Below are 16985 nucleotides of genomic sequence, written 5' to 3'. Positions count from 1 at the left end.
ACACCTTTAGCAAGGAAAACACTTGAAACTTAACTTCAGCCCACAGATTCACACCTACTAGCACCTACGTCGACATGGTCAATCGCAGCACACTTAGTTTAATAGTCAAGTGAAACACTCACCACTTGGCTGCTGTGAGCTGCATTTCAATGGGCCGATCCCTTTGCATCATTCTGACAAATACCTGAGAGAGCAGATCCCCATCAACCAGCACTGAGAACAGAACAGAGAGGAGAACATAGATTTGTATAGTAGCATCATAATACTACATCACCATCTGACAACATGTCTGCTACCATGACAATAACAACGGAATGGCAATAACAGAAGACCTCTGACACAGAGTAAACAACACAACTGGAAGCTGTCCCAGTTAGGTCTCAGAGCAGGCAAGAATGAAAGAGCGAGAGAGGGAGGGAGAAAAAAGGCAGAGCGAGGGAGGCAGAGAGAGAGAAATAAAAGGAAAGAGTAATCTTACCATTCACCAATGTCATGGAGACCTGAGTGTTCTCATAGGCCAGGACTGAGAAGCATTTTAACGCCTGCATACGTACCTGTATGGGATGAGAGAACCAAAGAAAGAGTGGTAGTGAGATAAGAGGGGGGAGAGAGAGGGAGAGAGAGAGGGTAAGACATGTTAATACATCTAAGGGTGAGAGATGGTTGAATTGAGACAATGGGTGAGTAATAGTTTCAAACAGTACCTTATAGGAGGGAGAGATGAGCATGGGAGCAATGTTCTGGATCACACCGTGGTTAAACAGAACCGTCTGATGCTCTGGACTCTACAGAACACACACATAACCGAGTCATTCCTCAGACAGACTAATGAACATGTCTTCTACTATACTGTTTTAAATGTGTACTGCTGTACTGACCTGGCAGCAGTGGGAGAAGACCTGGGTGATGTAGTCCTGTGTCCGCGGAGACCGACTCATTAGGGACATCAAGTGGGGAATCACAGTGGGGTCCTGAAGGAGACAGACACTGTTACTGTCCACACGGCTCAGATGAGATAGCATGTTGTAATATTATCTTACACCCCTATGGATGTGTATCAGAGAACAAGTGACTAAGACTTACAGTGTAGAGCAGCTGCACTGGGGTGACTGGACTGATGAAGACTGTCCTGAGGCAGCGTAGACAAGCCTCGATGAAGATCAGGTCTGGACATACGAGACCTGCATATACACAGAGAGCATAAGTCACTGATACTTCAAATCAAATCACATTTTATTAGTCACATGCGCCGAATACAACAGGTGTAGACCTTACAGTGAAATGCTTACTTACAAGCCCCTAACTAACAATGCAGTTAAGAAAAATAAGTGTTAAGTAACATTTTTTTTTAAGTAATTGAAGAGCAGCAGTAAAATAACAGTAGCGAGGCTATATACAGTGGGTACCAGTACAGAGTCAACATGCGGGGGCACCGGTTAGTTGAGGTAATATGTACATGTAGGTAGAGTTAAAGTGATAATGCATAGACAATAAACAGATTAGCAGCAGCGTAAAAGATGGAGGGGGGACAATGCAAATAGTCTGGGTAGCCATTTGATTAGCTGTTCAGAAGTCTATGGCTTGTGGGTAGAAGCTGTTAATTAGCCGTTGGGACCTAAACTTGCAGCTCCGGTACCGCTTGCCGTGCGGTAGCAGAGAGAACAGTCTACAACTAGGGTGGCTGGAGTCTGACAATTTTTAAAGCCTTCTTCTGACACCGCCTGGTATAGAGGTCCTGGATAGCAGGAAGCTTGGCCCCAGTGATGTTGCGGGCCGTACGTACTACTCTCTGTAGTGCCTTGCAGTCGGAGGCCGAGCAGTTGCCGTACCAGGCAGTGATGCAACCAGTCAGGATGCTCTTGATGGCGCAGCTGTAGAACTTTTTGAGGATCTGGGGACCCATGACAAATCTTTTCAGTCTCCTGAGGGGGAATAGGCTTTGTCGTGCCCTTTTCACGACTGTCTTGGTGTGCTTGGACCATGATAGTTTGTTGGTGATGTGGACTCCAAGGAACTTGAAGCTCTCAACCTGCTCCATTACAGCCCCGTCGATGAGAATGGGGGCGTGCTCGGTTCTCCTTTTCCTGTAGTCCACAATCATCTCCTTAGTCTTGATCACGTTGAGGAAGAGGCTGTTGTCCTGGCACCACACTGCACACTGTGGGTCTAGGGTTTCTGGGATGATGGTGTTGATGTGAGCCATAACCAGTCTTTCAAAGCACATCATGGCTTCAGATGTGAGTGCTACGGGTCGGTAGTCATTTAGGCAGGTTACCTTAGTGTTCTTGGGCACAGAGACTATGGTGGTCTGCTTGAAACATGTTGGTATTACAGACTCAGTCAGGGAGAGGTTGAAAATGTCAGTGAAGACACTTGCCAGTTGGTCAGCGCATGCTTGGAGTACACGTCCTGGTAATCCGTCTGGCCCTGCGGCCTTGTGAATGTTGACCTGTTTAAAGGTCTTACTCACATCAGCTGTGGAGAGCGTGATCACACAGTCTTCCGGAACCGCTGATGCTCTCATGCATGCTTCAGTGTTGTTTACCTCGATGCGAGCATAGAAGCAATTTAGCTCGTCTGGTAGGCTCGTGTCACTGGGCAGCTCGCGCCTGTGCTTCCCTTTACGAGAATATTTTGCACATATAGTGGGGCAAAAAAGTATTTAGTCAGCCACCAATTGTGCAAGTTCTCCCACTTAAAAAGATGAGAGAGGCCTGTAATTTTCATCATAGGTACACGTCAACTATGTCAGACAAAATGAGATAAAAAATCCAGAAAATCACATTGTAGGATGTTTTATGATTTATTTGCAAATTATGGTGGAAAATAAGTATTTGGTCACCTACAAACAAGCAAGATTTCTGGCTCTCACAGACCTGTAACTTCTTCTTTAAGAGGCTCCTCTGTCCTCCACTCGTTACCTGTATTAATGGCACCTGTTTTAACTTGTTATCAGTATAAAAGACACCTGTCCACAACCTCAAACAGTCACACTCCAAACTCCACTATGGCCAAGACCAAAGAGCTGTCAAAGGACACCAGAAACAAAATTGTAGACCTGCACCAGGCTGGGAAGACTGAATCTGCAATAGGTAAGCAGCTTGGTTTGAAGAAATCAACTGTGGGAGCAATTATTAGTAAATGGAAGACATACAAGACCACTGATAATCTCCCTCGATCTGGGGCTCCACTTAAGATCTCACCCCGTGGGGTCAAAATGATCACAAGAACGGTGAACAAAAATCCCAGAACCACACGGGGGGACCTAGTGAATGACCTACAATGAGCTGGGACCAAAGTAACAAAGCCTACCATCAGTAACACACTACACTGCCAGGGACTCAAATCCTGCAGTGCCAGACGTGTCCCCCTGCTTAAGCCAGTACATGTCCAGGCCCGTCTGAAGTTTGCTAGAGAGCATTTGGATGATCCAGAAGAGGATTGGGAGAATGTCATATGGTCAGATGAAACCAAAATAGAACTTTTTGGTAAAAACTCAACTCGTCATGTTTGGAGGACAAAGAATGCTGAGTTGCATCCAAAGAACACCATACCTACTGTGAAGCATGGGGGTGGAAACATCATGCTTTGGGGCTGTTTTTCTGCAAAGGGACCAGGACGACTGATCCGTGTAAAGGAAAGAATGAATGGGGCCATGTATCGTGAGATTTTGAGTGAAAACCTCCTTCCATCAGCAAGGGCATTGAAGATGAAATGTGGCTGGGTCTTTCAGCATGACAATGATCCCAAACACACCGCCCGGGCAACGAAGGAGTGGCTTCGTAAGAAGCATTTCAAGGTCCTGGAGTGGCCTAGCCAGTCTCCAGATCTCAACCCCATAGAAAATCTTTGGAGGGAGTTGAAAGTCTGTGTTGCTCAGCGACAGCCCCAAAACATCACTGCTCTAGAGGAGAGCAGCATGGAGGAATGGGCCAAAATACCAGCAACAGTGTGTGAAAACCTTGTGAAGACTTACAGAAAACGTTTGACCTGTGTCATTGCCAACAAAGGGTATATAACAAAGTATTGAGATAAACTTTTGTTATTGACCAAATACTTATTTTCCACCATAATTTACAAATAAATTCATAAAAAAATCCTACAATGTGATTTTCTGGATTTTCTTTCCTCATTTTGTCTGTCATAGTTGAAGTGTACCTATGATGAAAATTACAGGCCTTTCTCATCTTTTTAAGTGGGAGAACTTGCACAATTGGTGGCTGACTAAATACTTTTTTGCCCCACTGTAAATACACAACGCAGAGGATGAGAGGACAAGAGTACTAAACTAAATATAGTACTAATGGTCAATAGGGAATTGTCAATGTAAATAGGAGTTGGGTTTCAGTTCAACAGCTGTTTAAAATCTGTGGAATGTCACTCCTGAACTCAGGGCTACGTGCTCTACATTCCGTACATTGAGTCAGGAGCAGGATACTTGTTATTTGGCCATGTGGTACTACAAGGACTTCTCATTAGTTAACCACAGACTAGTGTGGGGGGTTATAAATGGGAGACTGAACATCTACCTCCCAGCATAACATCTTGATTTGTCCTTTTCAAATAAACCTATTTTTCTCCCCAATTTGCTTTGGAGTTTGTGTTATTGAAGAATAACATAAATTGCTAACACCTTTGTAGTCTGTAATAGTTTGTAAGCCCTGCCACATCCGACGAGCGTCGGAGCTGGTGTAGTACGATTCAATCTTAGTCCTGTATTGATGCTTTGTCTATTTGATGGTTCGTCGCAGGGCATAGCGGGATCTCTTATAAGCTTCCGGGTTAAGAGTCCCGCTCCTTGAAAGCGGCAGCTCTACCCTTTAGCTCAGTGCAGATGTTGCCTGTAATCCATGGCTTCTGGTTGGGGTATGTACGTACAGTCACTGTGGGGGCGACGTCATCAATGCACTTATTGACGAAGCCAGCGACTGATGTGGTGTACTCCTCAATGCCGGAAGAATCCCAGAACATATTCCGGTCTGTGCTAGCAAAACAGTCCTGTAGCTTAGCATCTGTGTCATCTGACCACTTCTTTATTGACCGAGTCACTGGTGCTTCCTGCTTGAGTTTTTGCTTGTAAGCAGAAATCAGGAGGATAGAATTATGGTCAGATTTGCCAAATAGAGGGTGAGGAGTAAAGGTGGTCTAGAATTTTTTTGCCATCTGGTTGCACATTTAAAATGCTGGTAGAAATGAGGTAAAATAGATTTAAGTTTCCCTGTATTAAAGTCCCCGGCCACTAGGAGCGGCGCCTCAGCATGAGCGTTTTCCTGTATGCCTATGGCTGTATACAGCTCGTTGAGTGCGGTCTTAGTGTCAGCATCGGTTTGTGGTGGTCAATAGACAGCTACGAAGTTTATAGATGAAAACTATTTTGGTAAAGAGTGGGTGGTCTACAGCTTATCATGAGATACTCTACCTCAGGCAAGCAAAACCTAGAGACTTCCTTACTATTAGATTTTGTGCACCAGCTGTTGTTTACAAATATACACAGACCGCCACCCCTTGTCTTACAGAAGGCTGCTGTTCTATCCGATACAATGTGTAACCCGCCAGCTGTATGTTATTCATGTCGTCGTTCAGCCACGACTTGGTGAAACATAAGATATTACAGTTTTTAATGTCCCGTTGGTAGGATATACGTGCTCGTAGTTCGTCTATTTTGTTATCCAATGATTGTAAGTTGGCTAATAGGACCGATGGTAAAGACAGATTACCCACTCGCCGTCAGATCCCTACAAGGCACCCCGACCTACGTCCTCAATATCCCTGTTTCTTTCTCCTGCGAATGGCCTCCGACTCTTTAAAGAAAAAATATTCTTCCAGTATGGGGTGAGTAATCGCTGGCCTGATATCTAGAAGCTCGTTTCAGTCATACGAGACGGTGGCAGAAACATTATGTACAAAATAAGTTACAAATAACGCAAAAAAACACACTCAATACCACAATTGGTTAGGAGACCGTAAAACGGCAGCCATCTCCTCCGGCGCCATTATCTGTTCGTTGTTTCCCTATTGTTTGCAGTGTGTGTGTGTGTGTGTGTGTGTGTGTGTGTGTGTGTGTGTGTGTGTGTGTGTGTGTGTGTGTATACCTTGCAGCAGAGCAGGGATGATGTGACAGTCCACCAGGGACTTGATGTTATTCTCGGTGCCCATGGCCAGACTGCCCAGCACCACCGCACACTCTGTCCTCAGCACCACCGCACCCTCTGTCCTCAGCTCTGAGCCCAGCACCACCGCACCCTCTGTCCTCAGCTCTGAGCCCAGCACCACCGCACACTCTGTCCTCAGCTCTGAGCCCAGCACCACCGCACCCTCTGTCCTCAGCTCTGAGCCCAGCACCACCGCACCCTCTGTCCTCAGCTCTGAGCCCAGCACCACCGCACCCTCTGTCCTCAGCTCTGAGCCCAGCACCACCGCACCGTCTGTCCTCAGCTGTGAGCCCAGCACCACCGCATCCTCTGTCCTCAGCTCAGAACTGGATGAGCCCTGCTGGAGCAGGTACAGTAACCTGGGGGGGAAGGAGGGACAGACTCCGTGAGAGAGAAAAAAAAGAAGACAGGGAAAGCGGGAAAAGAGGGGAGGTGAGAGAGGAGAAAGAAGGTAAGAGGGAAAGCGAGAGATACCTGGGCACAGCTCCCAGGACAATCAGGTTGGCTTTCTGTTTGTTGTTTCCGATGACAGCATTCTTCATGTCACTGTGAACACACACACACACACACACAGAGTCAGATGTGTGGAGCTCCCTCAGCATGTTATTAACAGCCACAATAATGACACTTGTCAGAGTTCATCCACAGTATAATTCATATATCACCAGCGCTAACAAGTCTAAACACTAGGGCTAACATCTACAGGCTCAGCTGAGAAACATCAGTGATGTTCAAGCTTGTTAACGTATTGCTTTGAGAGGATAGAATACTGATTAGAAACTGGGTGGTTTGAGCCCTGAAAGCTGATTGGATGAATGCTGTGGCATATCAGACCGCATACCATGGGTATGACAAAACAGAAAATTTTTACTGCCCTAATTATGTTGGTAACCAGTTTATATTAGCAATAAGGCACCTCAGGATTTGTGGTATATGGCCTGTATACCATGGCTAAGGGCCATGGTATACAGGCTCAGGGTTTATACCATGGCTAAGGGCCATGGTATACCATGGCTCAGGGTTTGTGGTATATGGCCTGTATACCACGGCTAAGGGCTGTATCCAGGCACTCCCTGTTGCGTCGTGCACAAGAACAGCCCTTAGCCGTGGTATATTGGCCATATACCACACTCCCTCGGGCCTTATTGCTTAAATATCACACACCATTTATATAAGCCAATAATAACATATGAAAAGTTATCCAGAGTACAGAATTCTAACTGTGGTTCGCCAACTGATGAGACCCTATAAAATGTAATGCATGCGATATAAAGATACTAGTAGTTAATGGAATTAAATTGCCATGAGCTGGCGGAGGTCAGTGGAAAGAACAGCTGCACCAGTCAGGTAGCGATGCGGCCAGCTGCCTAAAACCGGAACCAGAGCGGGGCCTCGGGGGAAAAATAAAGATGAAGCAGAATGACTGATCACACACACAGGTCATACAGCCACATGTAAACAAAGTGGTCTCAGCAGCTCTCACTGAGCTCACACTGGGCATGCTCACATTGCACTCAAACAACCAATCACTGACAACCAGCTCCCTCCAGAGCACCAAGAGCTACCTGCACAATGGGCATTCAGACTTGCACAAGGACAGACACAGAGGCTATGTCCCAATGGCACCCTATTTCCCATAAGGCTCTGGTCAAAAGTAGTGCACTAAGTAGAGGAAAGGGTGCCATTTGGGATGCAAACAAAGAGGGACAGTGACAGGACAAATATAAAATGTTCCTATAGTAAGACATAGGCTAATACAACACAAGGTAATGTAAATTATAATGTACTTACATGACTCCCTGCAGCACTTTCTGTGGATCGGGATGGAACAGCCGGTCAACATAATGGCGGCTGGTGGCCGTGACCTCCTGCATGGTGACACAAGCGAGAACAACAGTGAGTCAGCGCTGGCCTCCCTCCTAATCCCACCGCTGACACCAACCATACACACACTCAGCAGTCAGGACTGGTCTGGGCCAGACAGATAAGCCATCTCAGAAAACCCCCTCCTAACTATATGACTGGTCAACAGAAGCTAGGCTACTCTCGTCAAGCTGTAAACTCATCCAGAGCACGAGACGGCCGTATGTCACTTAATAACTTTATCATCGAGTGGTGGGGACTGTCCAGAACTTTCCGCACTACTCACTATGTGAAATACACTACATGACTAAAAGTATGTGGACACCTGGGCCCAAATTCACAAAATCTTAACAAGAAATTTCTTCTTAAATGCAATTTTTTCCTTAAGAAACTTCTTACGTTTTTTCATAAGTAGTGTTTTGTGAATCCAAACCCCTGCTCGTCAAACATCTCATTCCAAAATCATGGGCATTAATATGGAGTTGGTCCCCTCCTTTGCTGATATAACAGCCTCCAATCTTCTGGGAAGGCTTTCCACTAGATGATAGGAACACTGCTGAGGGGACTTGCTTCCATTCAGCCATAAGAGCATTAGTGATGTCGGGCACTGATGTTGGGCCTGGCTCGCAGTTGGCGTTCCAATAAAAAATGTTCTTATTATTTATTAACAACAAATCAATACAAAAATATGATAACTTAAATCTCACGCCATCTTACTAACATTAACTTTATAAAGCGTGTAGCTAGCTAGATGTTCGGTATCTTGTTGAACCCTAACGCTTCGATCACACCGACAGTGTCATTGCGCAAACAGTACGCAGCATCATCTGGATATGTATGCAACAAAAGTTCAACATTCACCTTCTGCTACCATTTCTGTCAAGCCGTCTACGCATACAGTTTGACACATACATTCGATAAATCCAACATATGCACCACACCGAACACACTGCAACTGCCTCTGCAACGCTGCAAGGATTTATGTGAATTTATCAAAGGCCTTTGAGTCAGTTGACCATGAATTGTTGCTAGCTAGACTCAGAAACATTGGTCTCAGTGAAGGGGCAGTAAATTGGTTTAGGAACTATCTTTCTGACAGAACACAATGTGTATATACTGACAATCACAGGTCTAGCTTTCTTGAGATTAATAGAGGTGTGCCCCAGGGTTCCATTTTAGCTCCTGTGTTGTTCTCCATTTTTATTAATGATTTGGGAAATGGGATGCAACAAGCAGTTACATCTATATGCAGATGATACAGTTATAGATTCATGTGCTCCTTCTCTGGTTCAGGCTGTTGAAGAGCTCCAGACTGCTTTTCAGTCACTGCAGGCCTCCCTTTATGGTCTGAAACTGGTCTTGAATATACAAAAAATTGAATTCATGACCTTTACCAGAGCTAGAACTCTGCCAGAGAACGTTAGCATTGTCACATCTGGTGGCTTATCCATTGGAAAAGTGTCCTCCTACAAATACCTAGGCATTTGGTTGGATGACAAGTTGTCCTTTAAATGTGGATAATCTTGTGACAAAGCTTAAATTGAAATTGGGTTTTTATTTTAGTAAAAAGGCTTGTTTTCCCGCTTATGGCTATAAAGAAGCTTGTTCAGGCCACTTTTCTCTCTGTAATTGATTATGGTGACCTGTTGTATATGCATGCAACCTCCTCCGTCTTACAGAGACTGCACGATAAACAGAGTCCAGTCTTGTGCTTTATTACAAATGCCAAGCCACTCACCTACCATTGCACATTGTCCAGCCTACCATTTGGTACCTCACTTTATATGCGCATAAAAATGTATTTGTATGTGTTCATCCACAAAGCCTTTTTGGGTAAACTCTCTCTTTAAATCTGTAGTCTGGTCTCCTTCACCACCAGCAGTTACCATACCCGGTCTGCTAAGTGGTTGCTACTTAAGTCCCCAGGACATTCACAGTATTAGGCAAGACTGCCTTCTCTTCTAGTGCACCAGACGTATGGAATAATCTACAATCCATGCTTCATCTCGATATGTTAGTGCCACTGAATGAATTTAAAATATTGATGGGAGACTGTTACAGAGGAGTGTAAATTCTTTTTTTTAGGCTGGATCAGGTTGTATGTTTTAATTCTGTAATGTATTGGTTGTTGCTGCCTTCTTGGCCAGGCCTCCCTTTAAAAAGAGACTCTGGGTCTCAATAGGCTTTTCTTGGTTAAATAAAAGGTAAAACATTTATTTTTATTAAATAAGGCAAACGCAGCGTTTCATTGGAAATGAATGTAATTCTGGTGTACCAAAATGCAATGACGCTGTCGGTGTGTTCGAAGCGTAAGCAAAGTGTTAACGTTAAAGTTTTAAAAAGTTGAAAGTAGCTTCTCGATCACAAAACTGACAGCAGTTGGCACCGACAGCATCATTGGCACCGAAAGCTCATTTCATTTTGGTCCACCAGAATTACATTCATTTCCAATGAAACGCTGCGTTTGCCTTGCAATGGCAGTTGCAGTGTGTTTGGTGTAGTGCATAGTTGCATTTATCGAACGTATGCGTAGACCGCTTGACAGAACTGGTTGCAGAAGGTGAATGTTGAACTTTTGTGGCATACATATCCAGATGATGCTGCGTACTGTTTTGCGCAATGATGCTGTCGGTGTAATCGAAGCGTAAAGCCCAGGAAGCTCAGATTGAAACACCCATTTACCAGCTCTGCAAGTGTTATAATGTCAAAATACGTTCGTGTACACCAAATATGGAGTTTTGCTGTACTTTCAAAAATCGTCTAAAAATGAACAAACAACCGAAAAAAATCCTCTTCGGCGCCTCCAATGTATTGAGCTGTTCTGGACTTCCAACCTGTGCGTGGCAGTAATGAGTGATTTGCAGATAGCAGTTGAACCAGTGTCATGTAGCTAGAGTAACTATGGTTATTTACAGGTAGACAATTAGCTAACTAACTAGCAGTTGGTTCCAGTTAACTAGCATAACTTTTTCATTGCATCGTTAACGTTTTGTGCAATAAAGTTGTTAGCTACAGGTTTGGGATTTTTCATTTTAATTGGATTCACATAAAATGTGTCACCGGTTGCTAACTAACTCATTCCGGGTGACAGTCGGCAGACCGCCCTTGCTAGCTAGCTAGATACAGTACATGTTGCAAAGCCTGTGTTAGCTAGCTAGCAGCAACTTCAGTGCATGTCGTCAAAGACATTGCTATTGATGAGACACACAAAAAGCGTTTCATTATCCAATGTACTGAATAATGCACAGAAAACGTTAGTATTTATTCCATAGTATAAGTGGGACACTCACAGATAACACGCTGATGCGGAGAGGGGCCTCCAACAAGCACGCCATCTCTCTTCCCCCTGTCGAGCGCCCCAATCCGAGCAGCACTTTCCGAATACTCCGCCCTCCAGACCAGCTGCTCAGATTTAAAAAGTAAATATAGTTTACTCACCCAACACTTCAGAATAAGTTAGTATATCATGGGTTATGTGGAGTTAATATGTGTGTCTTTGTCTGTTTGAGCCACAAATAACGTTTCCTTTTCTAATGAAACTAGTATTTATATTTACCAACTGGCAACATTGTAGATGATCGAATGTTAATTTGTAAATCAACTCAATCAAGTACATTTTGCTTCTAAACGCGCAGGTTTGACATTGAAGCATGGCTGATTAAGACATATGATTGTTATAAGCATTTATGTGCATACAACAAATATTTGTATTCATAAAGAAGTGCTGGTATTAGGAAGTATTACAGTTCGGGATAATGTGCAGGTCTTTGACTATTTGTAAATGATTGTGGAAAGTGCTACCTACGAATCCATCAGTCGATTTACTTTGGTGAATGTTTGAGCATGCGCTGAGGTCAAACTACGCGGAGGTGGGAAAAACATTCGAGTCATACATTTTGGTTGAGATAAACAGAACAAACCAACATAATAATGGTGGCTAATTAGCTAACTCTATCGTAACTTCAAAGTGCAAAAGGCGAGAAACAACTGAACATGTTAGTTTGATTTGACTAGTGATTGCATTGCATGTATCTCTTAGCCAGGATAAGTCTACAACCCCGGACAGTGGACGTGTGATAGCTAGCAGTTATCTACTGGTGATAGTAGCAATCAATTAACACAAATTATTGAGCTAACTTGCTACATTGTATTTTATTCAACTATATAATTGTTTTCCTCATCATATAATTCAGCTCAGCACAGAAAAAGAAGACCCTTGCGGGAGTCTACAGCCAATCATCAGCCATGAAAATAGCTGTGGAAGGGTGTTGCCATGGAGAGCTGGATAAGATCTATGAGACGATTGGCTACCTGGAGCAGAAGGAGGGGGTGAAGGTAGACCTGCTGCTGTGTTGTGGAGACTTCCAGGCTGTGAGGAACGAGGGGGACATGAAGTGCATGGCTGTGCCGCAAAAGTACAGGCAGATGCAGACCTTCTACAAGTTAGTACCTTCCTGTCACCTCTGCTCTCTCTCTCTCTCTCTCTCTCTCTCTCTCTCATGTAGGGCCAGGAGTTTTTCCTGACCCCCGCATGACCTGATCCTGAGGACTCTAGACCCTACCTTACTCTGAGAGATGGCTGTTGACCCCTATGGCTTTAGATGCCATAGGAATCAACAATTGGTTAAACCCAACCCTGTCAGTAGTACTTATGGTTCCTTTAGTTTAAGGGACAATCTGTTGTATTTCTGATAGTTGTATCTTGGTTCGTGCAGGTACTACTCTGGAGAGAAGAAAGCTCCGGTCCTGACTATCTTCATCGGTGGAAATCATGAGGCCTCCAACCATCTCCAGGAGCTGCCCTATGGGGGCTGGGTGGCTCCCAACATCTACTACATGGGTAAGACCTTAGCTTCACACTCTGGCTACAAAGCTAAAACGCATATTACAAGTTCCACGGATTGCCCTCTCAAGGCCTCTTGTCAATCAGGAAATTCAGGAGCTTTCACTTGCCCGAAAATGTTCATCTAATAATAACAGTGTATGTGGTCTTCCATCAGGTTATGCTGGCGTTGTGCGCTACAAAGGAGTAAGGATAGGTGGCTTGTCTGGAATCTTCAAAGGGCATGATTACAGGAAAGGTGAGGTCATAAAGCTGTAGTAGATATGTTCTCCTGTCTCTGCAAATGTTTAGCAGCTCAACTGTCTATAAAATGTAATCAATGCTCTTTTTTTCAGGACATTACGAGTTCCCTCCATATAACCCGGAAACTCTACGCAGTGTTTACCACATCAGGAACATTGATGTCTTCAAACTCAAACAGGTGACTACCACTCACAGGGTTAATATGTCATAATATGTCCCCCTATTATTATCAAATGTCATATTATGTCCCCCCTATTTTACCACTAGATCCAGATGCCTGTGGATGTCTTCCTGACCCATGACTGGCCTCGTGGGATCTACCATTACGGCAGCACGGGGGAGCTGCTGAGGAAGAAGAAGTTCCTGAGGCAGGAGGTGGAGTCCAACACACTGGGTAGTCCTGCAGCAGCAGAGCTCCTGGCCCACCTGCAGCCTAACTACTGGTTCTCTGCGCACCTCCACGTCAAGTTCGCTGCCCTAATGCAGCACCCGGTGAGCTGAACTGAAGACAGTTGAGAGACTGCCGTGCATATTCAAAGTTTGGATTCTTTCTGATTAATTAGAATTTAAGATTCTGTGATTGTCGCATGATGCGTTGATTCAGCACCGACATTGACATATTCCAACACCAACATCTTCTTACTCCTGATTGTATATCTAATGTATGTGCTGCCAGATCACATAACTGATAAAGTCTATGCAGCGCTGGTTATATCACTACTCTGTTTGTCCCTTTAGGCCAAAGTTGATGCTGCCCCACGCACTACCAAATTCCTCTCACTGGATAAGTGCCTCCCATACAGGGACTTCCTACAGGTGAGAGAGATCTAGGGAGAGATCTAGAGAGAGGGAGAGATCTAGAGAGAGGGTGCTGACATAGATGCGAAGGGATTATGTTCTGGTTTCATAGATCTAGATTAAACCTACTTTTGAATGGAGAATCTGTTCATATTGGTCTGTGAAACAGCTTGCGTGTAAGTCTTATTTTGGGCTAGTATTTGCTATAGGCGTGTTCTCTGTTGTGCTTGTCTGAGTTGATGCTGACTTGTAGGGTGTGTGTTTCAGATCGTAGAGGTAGCAGACAGGCCAGGATCGTCCCAGGGTCTGGAGTATGATCCAGAGTGGCTGGCCATCCTCAAAGCTACAGACAGCCTGCAGACTGTCAGCCCTAATTACTGGAACCCCCCGCAGAACAACGGCCTTCACACAAGGTCTCACCTCTCTCTTTCTCACTGGCTCTCTCACATACTACACACACACCTCTCTCTCTCACTGGCTCTCTCACATACTACACACACCTCTCTCTCTCTCACTGGCTCTCTCACATACTACACACACCTCTCTCTCTCTCACTGGCTCTCTCACATACTACACACACACCTCTCTCTTTCTCACTGGCTCTCTCACATACTACACACACCTCTCTCTCTCACTGGCTCTCTCACATACTACACACACCTCTCTCTCTCACTGGCTCTCTCACATACTACACACACCTCTCTCTCTCACTGGCTCTCTCACATACTACACACACACCTCTCTCTTTCTCACTGGCTCTCTCACATACTACACACACACCTCTCTCTTTCTCACTGGCTCTCTCACATACTACACACACACCTCTCTCTTTCTCACTGGCTCTCTCACATACTACACACACACCTCTCTCTTTCTCACTGGCTCTCTCACATACTACACACACACCTCTCTCTTTCTCACTGGCTCTCTCACATACTACACACACACCTCTCTCTTTCTCACTGGCTCTCTCACATACTACGCACACACCTCTCTTTCTCACTGGCTCTCTCACATACTACGCACACACCTCTCTCTTTCTCACTGGCTCTCTCACATACTACGCACACACCTCTCTCTTTCTCACTGGCTCTCTCACATACTACGCACACACCTCTCTCTTTCTCACTGGCTCTCTCACATACTACGCACACACCTCTCTCTTTCTCACTGGCTCTCTCACATACTACGCACACACCTCTCTCTTTCTCACTGGCTCTCTCACATACTACGCACACACCTCTCTCTTTCTCACTGGCTCTCTCACATACTACGCACACACCTCTCTCTTTCTCACTGGCTCTCTCACATACTACGCACACACCTCTCTCTTTCTCACTGGCTCTCTCACATACTACGCACACACCTCTCTCTTTCTCACTGGCTCTCTCACATACTACGCACACACCTCTCTCTTTCTCACTGGCTCTCTCACATACTACGCACACACCTCTCTCTTTCTCACTGGCTCTCTCACATACTACGCACACACCTCTCTCTTTCTCACTGGCTCTCTCACATACTACGCACACACCTCTCACTGGCTCTCTCACATACTACGCACACACCTCTCACTGGCTCTCTCACATACTACGCACACACCTCTCACTGGCTCTCTCACATACTACGCACACACCTCTCACTGGCTCTCTCACATACTACGCACACACCTCTCACTGGCTCTCTCACATACTCATTCACTCAATCAATCTCTCTTTTTTTAGTCGCACACACATTAAACCCTGCTATCTCACATACATACACTGCACACATGCATACCTACACACCATCCCTCACTTACGCATGCACCCCCCCCACACACACACACACACACACACACACACACAAGTGTAATGTGCTGCTCATGATCTGTGTCTACCTACTTCTGTATGTTGTCCAGGTGGGACTTCAGTGCTTCTGAGGCAGCCATGATGGAGGCTGTGGGTGACCTGGGGGGTGAACTGTCCATCCCTGACAACTTCTGCCTGACCGTGCCAGCCTACGACCCTGCCCGGCCACAGCCCCATGTCCACCCCAGCTACAGCACCAACCCGCAGACCACCGAGCTCTGTGCCACCCTGGGCCTCAGAGACATCTATGCCCAGGTTGGGCAGGGAGGGTATGGGGGCCAGATAGGCACAGGCGCCCCAGAGCTGGAGGATGATGAAGTCCAGAGCGGAGATGAACCCAGTGAGTACCCTAGTGACACCTCAGGCCTGTCCAGCTCCTACAACCCTGATGAGATCACCATAGAGGATGAGTGGGAGGAGGAGGAGGGAGGAGAGAAAGAGGGAAGGGGGAAGAGCCCTGATGCAGTGGTCCCAGAGGGGGAAGCGGGGGAGGCAGGAGAGAGACGGGACTCGGGGCCCCCCTCTAGAGAGCTGCCCCCCAGCCGCATGGTTCTGACCATGCCTGAGCCCAAATCAGACCCCGCTGCTCCCTCACGCCTGTCCCTCAACCTCCCTCCTCCCTCTCACTCCTCACCCCCGGAAAGGGAGGAGGAGGAGCCCCATGTGCGGATCCCTAAGCGCACCAGTGGGGAGACGGGGGACCCTATCAGTACAGGCAGCACCCCTAGGATCAAACGCAGGAACCAGGTCATCTACACTGCAGTGGACGATGACGAGAGTGAGGACTAGGGCTGGAACTTGACCCAGGTTTCAGGGGGAAGTCAGTGGGGACTGTTGTCAAATAGAAGATTCTTATTATCTCCTTTTTATATTGATATTGTCCTTCTTCAATGCAAACCAACAGAGAGATGTTTTTTTTTAGTGTAGGGAGAGTGGAGAATCCCATGATGGAAATGTATTTTTTTAAGTCTGTTCAGTTCCTTTTTTTAAATTATGAAATGATAAAAAAAATTGTGATTTTAAAAAATAACAAGTTGAATTTCAGATGAGGCCCACTGTTTCCTCTGTTATTTTCCAGTGTGGGTCAACTTCAACAGGGCTGTGTTGGAAAACAAGAAAAGGTTAAGAACATGAATATGTTTGTACACCAAATAGTCATAAACCGATTTTGAACATTAACCTTATGACATCTTTACTTTACTTTAGCCAAGTAGTAAAATTCTTGCAAAAGTTTAA

At 45.5% G+C, this 16985-nt stretch overlaps 2 protein-coding genes across 6 annotated transcripts in view; one reads left to right on the top strand and one right to left on the bottom strand.

Moving 5' to 3' along the window:
- LOC106595952 (armadillo repeat-containing protein 8) overlaps positions 1-11408 on the bottom strand; it is a 27942-nt gene extending 16534 nt beyond the window's left edge. Inside the window, exons 1-9 of the mRNA XM_045704815.1 lie at positions 11306-11408; positions 7944-8020; positions 6627-6698; positions 6093-6511; positions 1084-1181; positions 879-971; positions 705-785; positions 479-554; positions 123-213 (exon numbers count right to left, since the gene is read on the bottom strand). Of these exons, the coding sequence (XP_045560771.1) occupies positions 123-213; positions 479-554; positions 705-785; positions 879-971; positions 1084-1181; positions 6093-6511; positions 6627-6698; positions 7944-8020; positions 11306-11350 (1052 nt within the window). The 5' untranslated portion in view covers positions 11351-11408. The remainder of the gene's footprint in view (positions 1-122; positions 214-478; positions 555-704; positions 786-878; positions 972-1083; positions 1182-6092; positions 6512-6626; positions 6699-7943; positions 8021-11305) is intronic.
- Positions 11150-16985, top strand: dbr1 (debranching RNA lariats 1). 5 transcript variants are annotated; one of them, XM_014165416.2, is made up of 9 exons: positions 11150-11434; positions 12209-12457; positions 12731-12855; positions 13016-13096; positions 13194-13279; positions 13369-13593; positions 13840-13917; positions 14167-14312; positions 15800-16928. In XM_014165416.2, exons 1-9 carry the CDS (start codon positions 11319-11321, stop codon positions 16536-16538), a joined length of 1845 nt encoding a protein of 614 aa, XP_014020891.1. In that variant the 5' UTR covers positions 11150-11318; the 3' UTR covers positions 16539-16928. The 5 variants fall into 5 exon arrangements, with proteins under 5 accessions (XP_014020891.1, XP_014020893.1, XP_014020892.1 ...); XM_014165418.2 differs by lacking the exon at positions 11150-11434 and adding an exon at positions 11799-11884; XM_014165417.2 differs by lacking the exon at positions 11150-11434 and adding an exon at positions 11850-12112.

The sequence above is a fragment of the Salmo salar genome, chromosome ssa21 (genome assembly GCF_905237065.1).
Source record: "Salmo salar chromosome ssa21, Ssal_v3.1, whole genome shotgun sequence".
NCBI lineage: Eukaryota > Metazoa > Chordata > Actinopteri > Salmoniformes > Salmonidae > Salmo > Salmo salar.
Note: the sequence above shows the minus strand (reverse complement) of the source record. Positions and strands in the feature narration are given on the sequence as shown.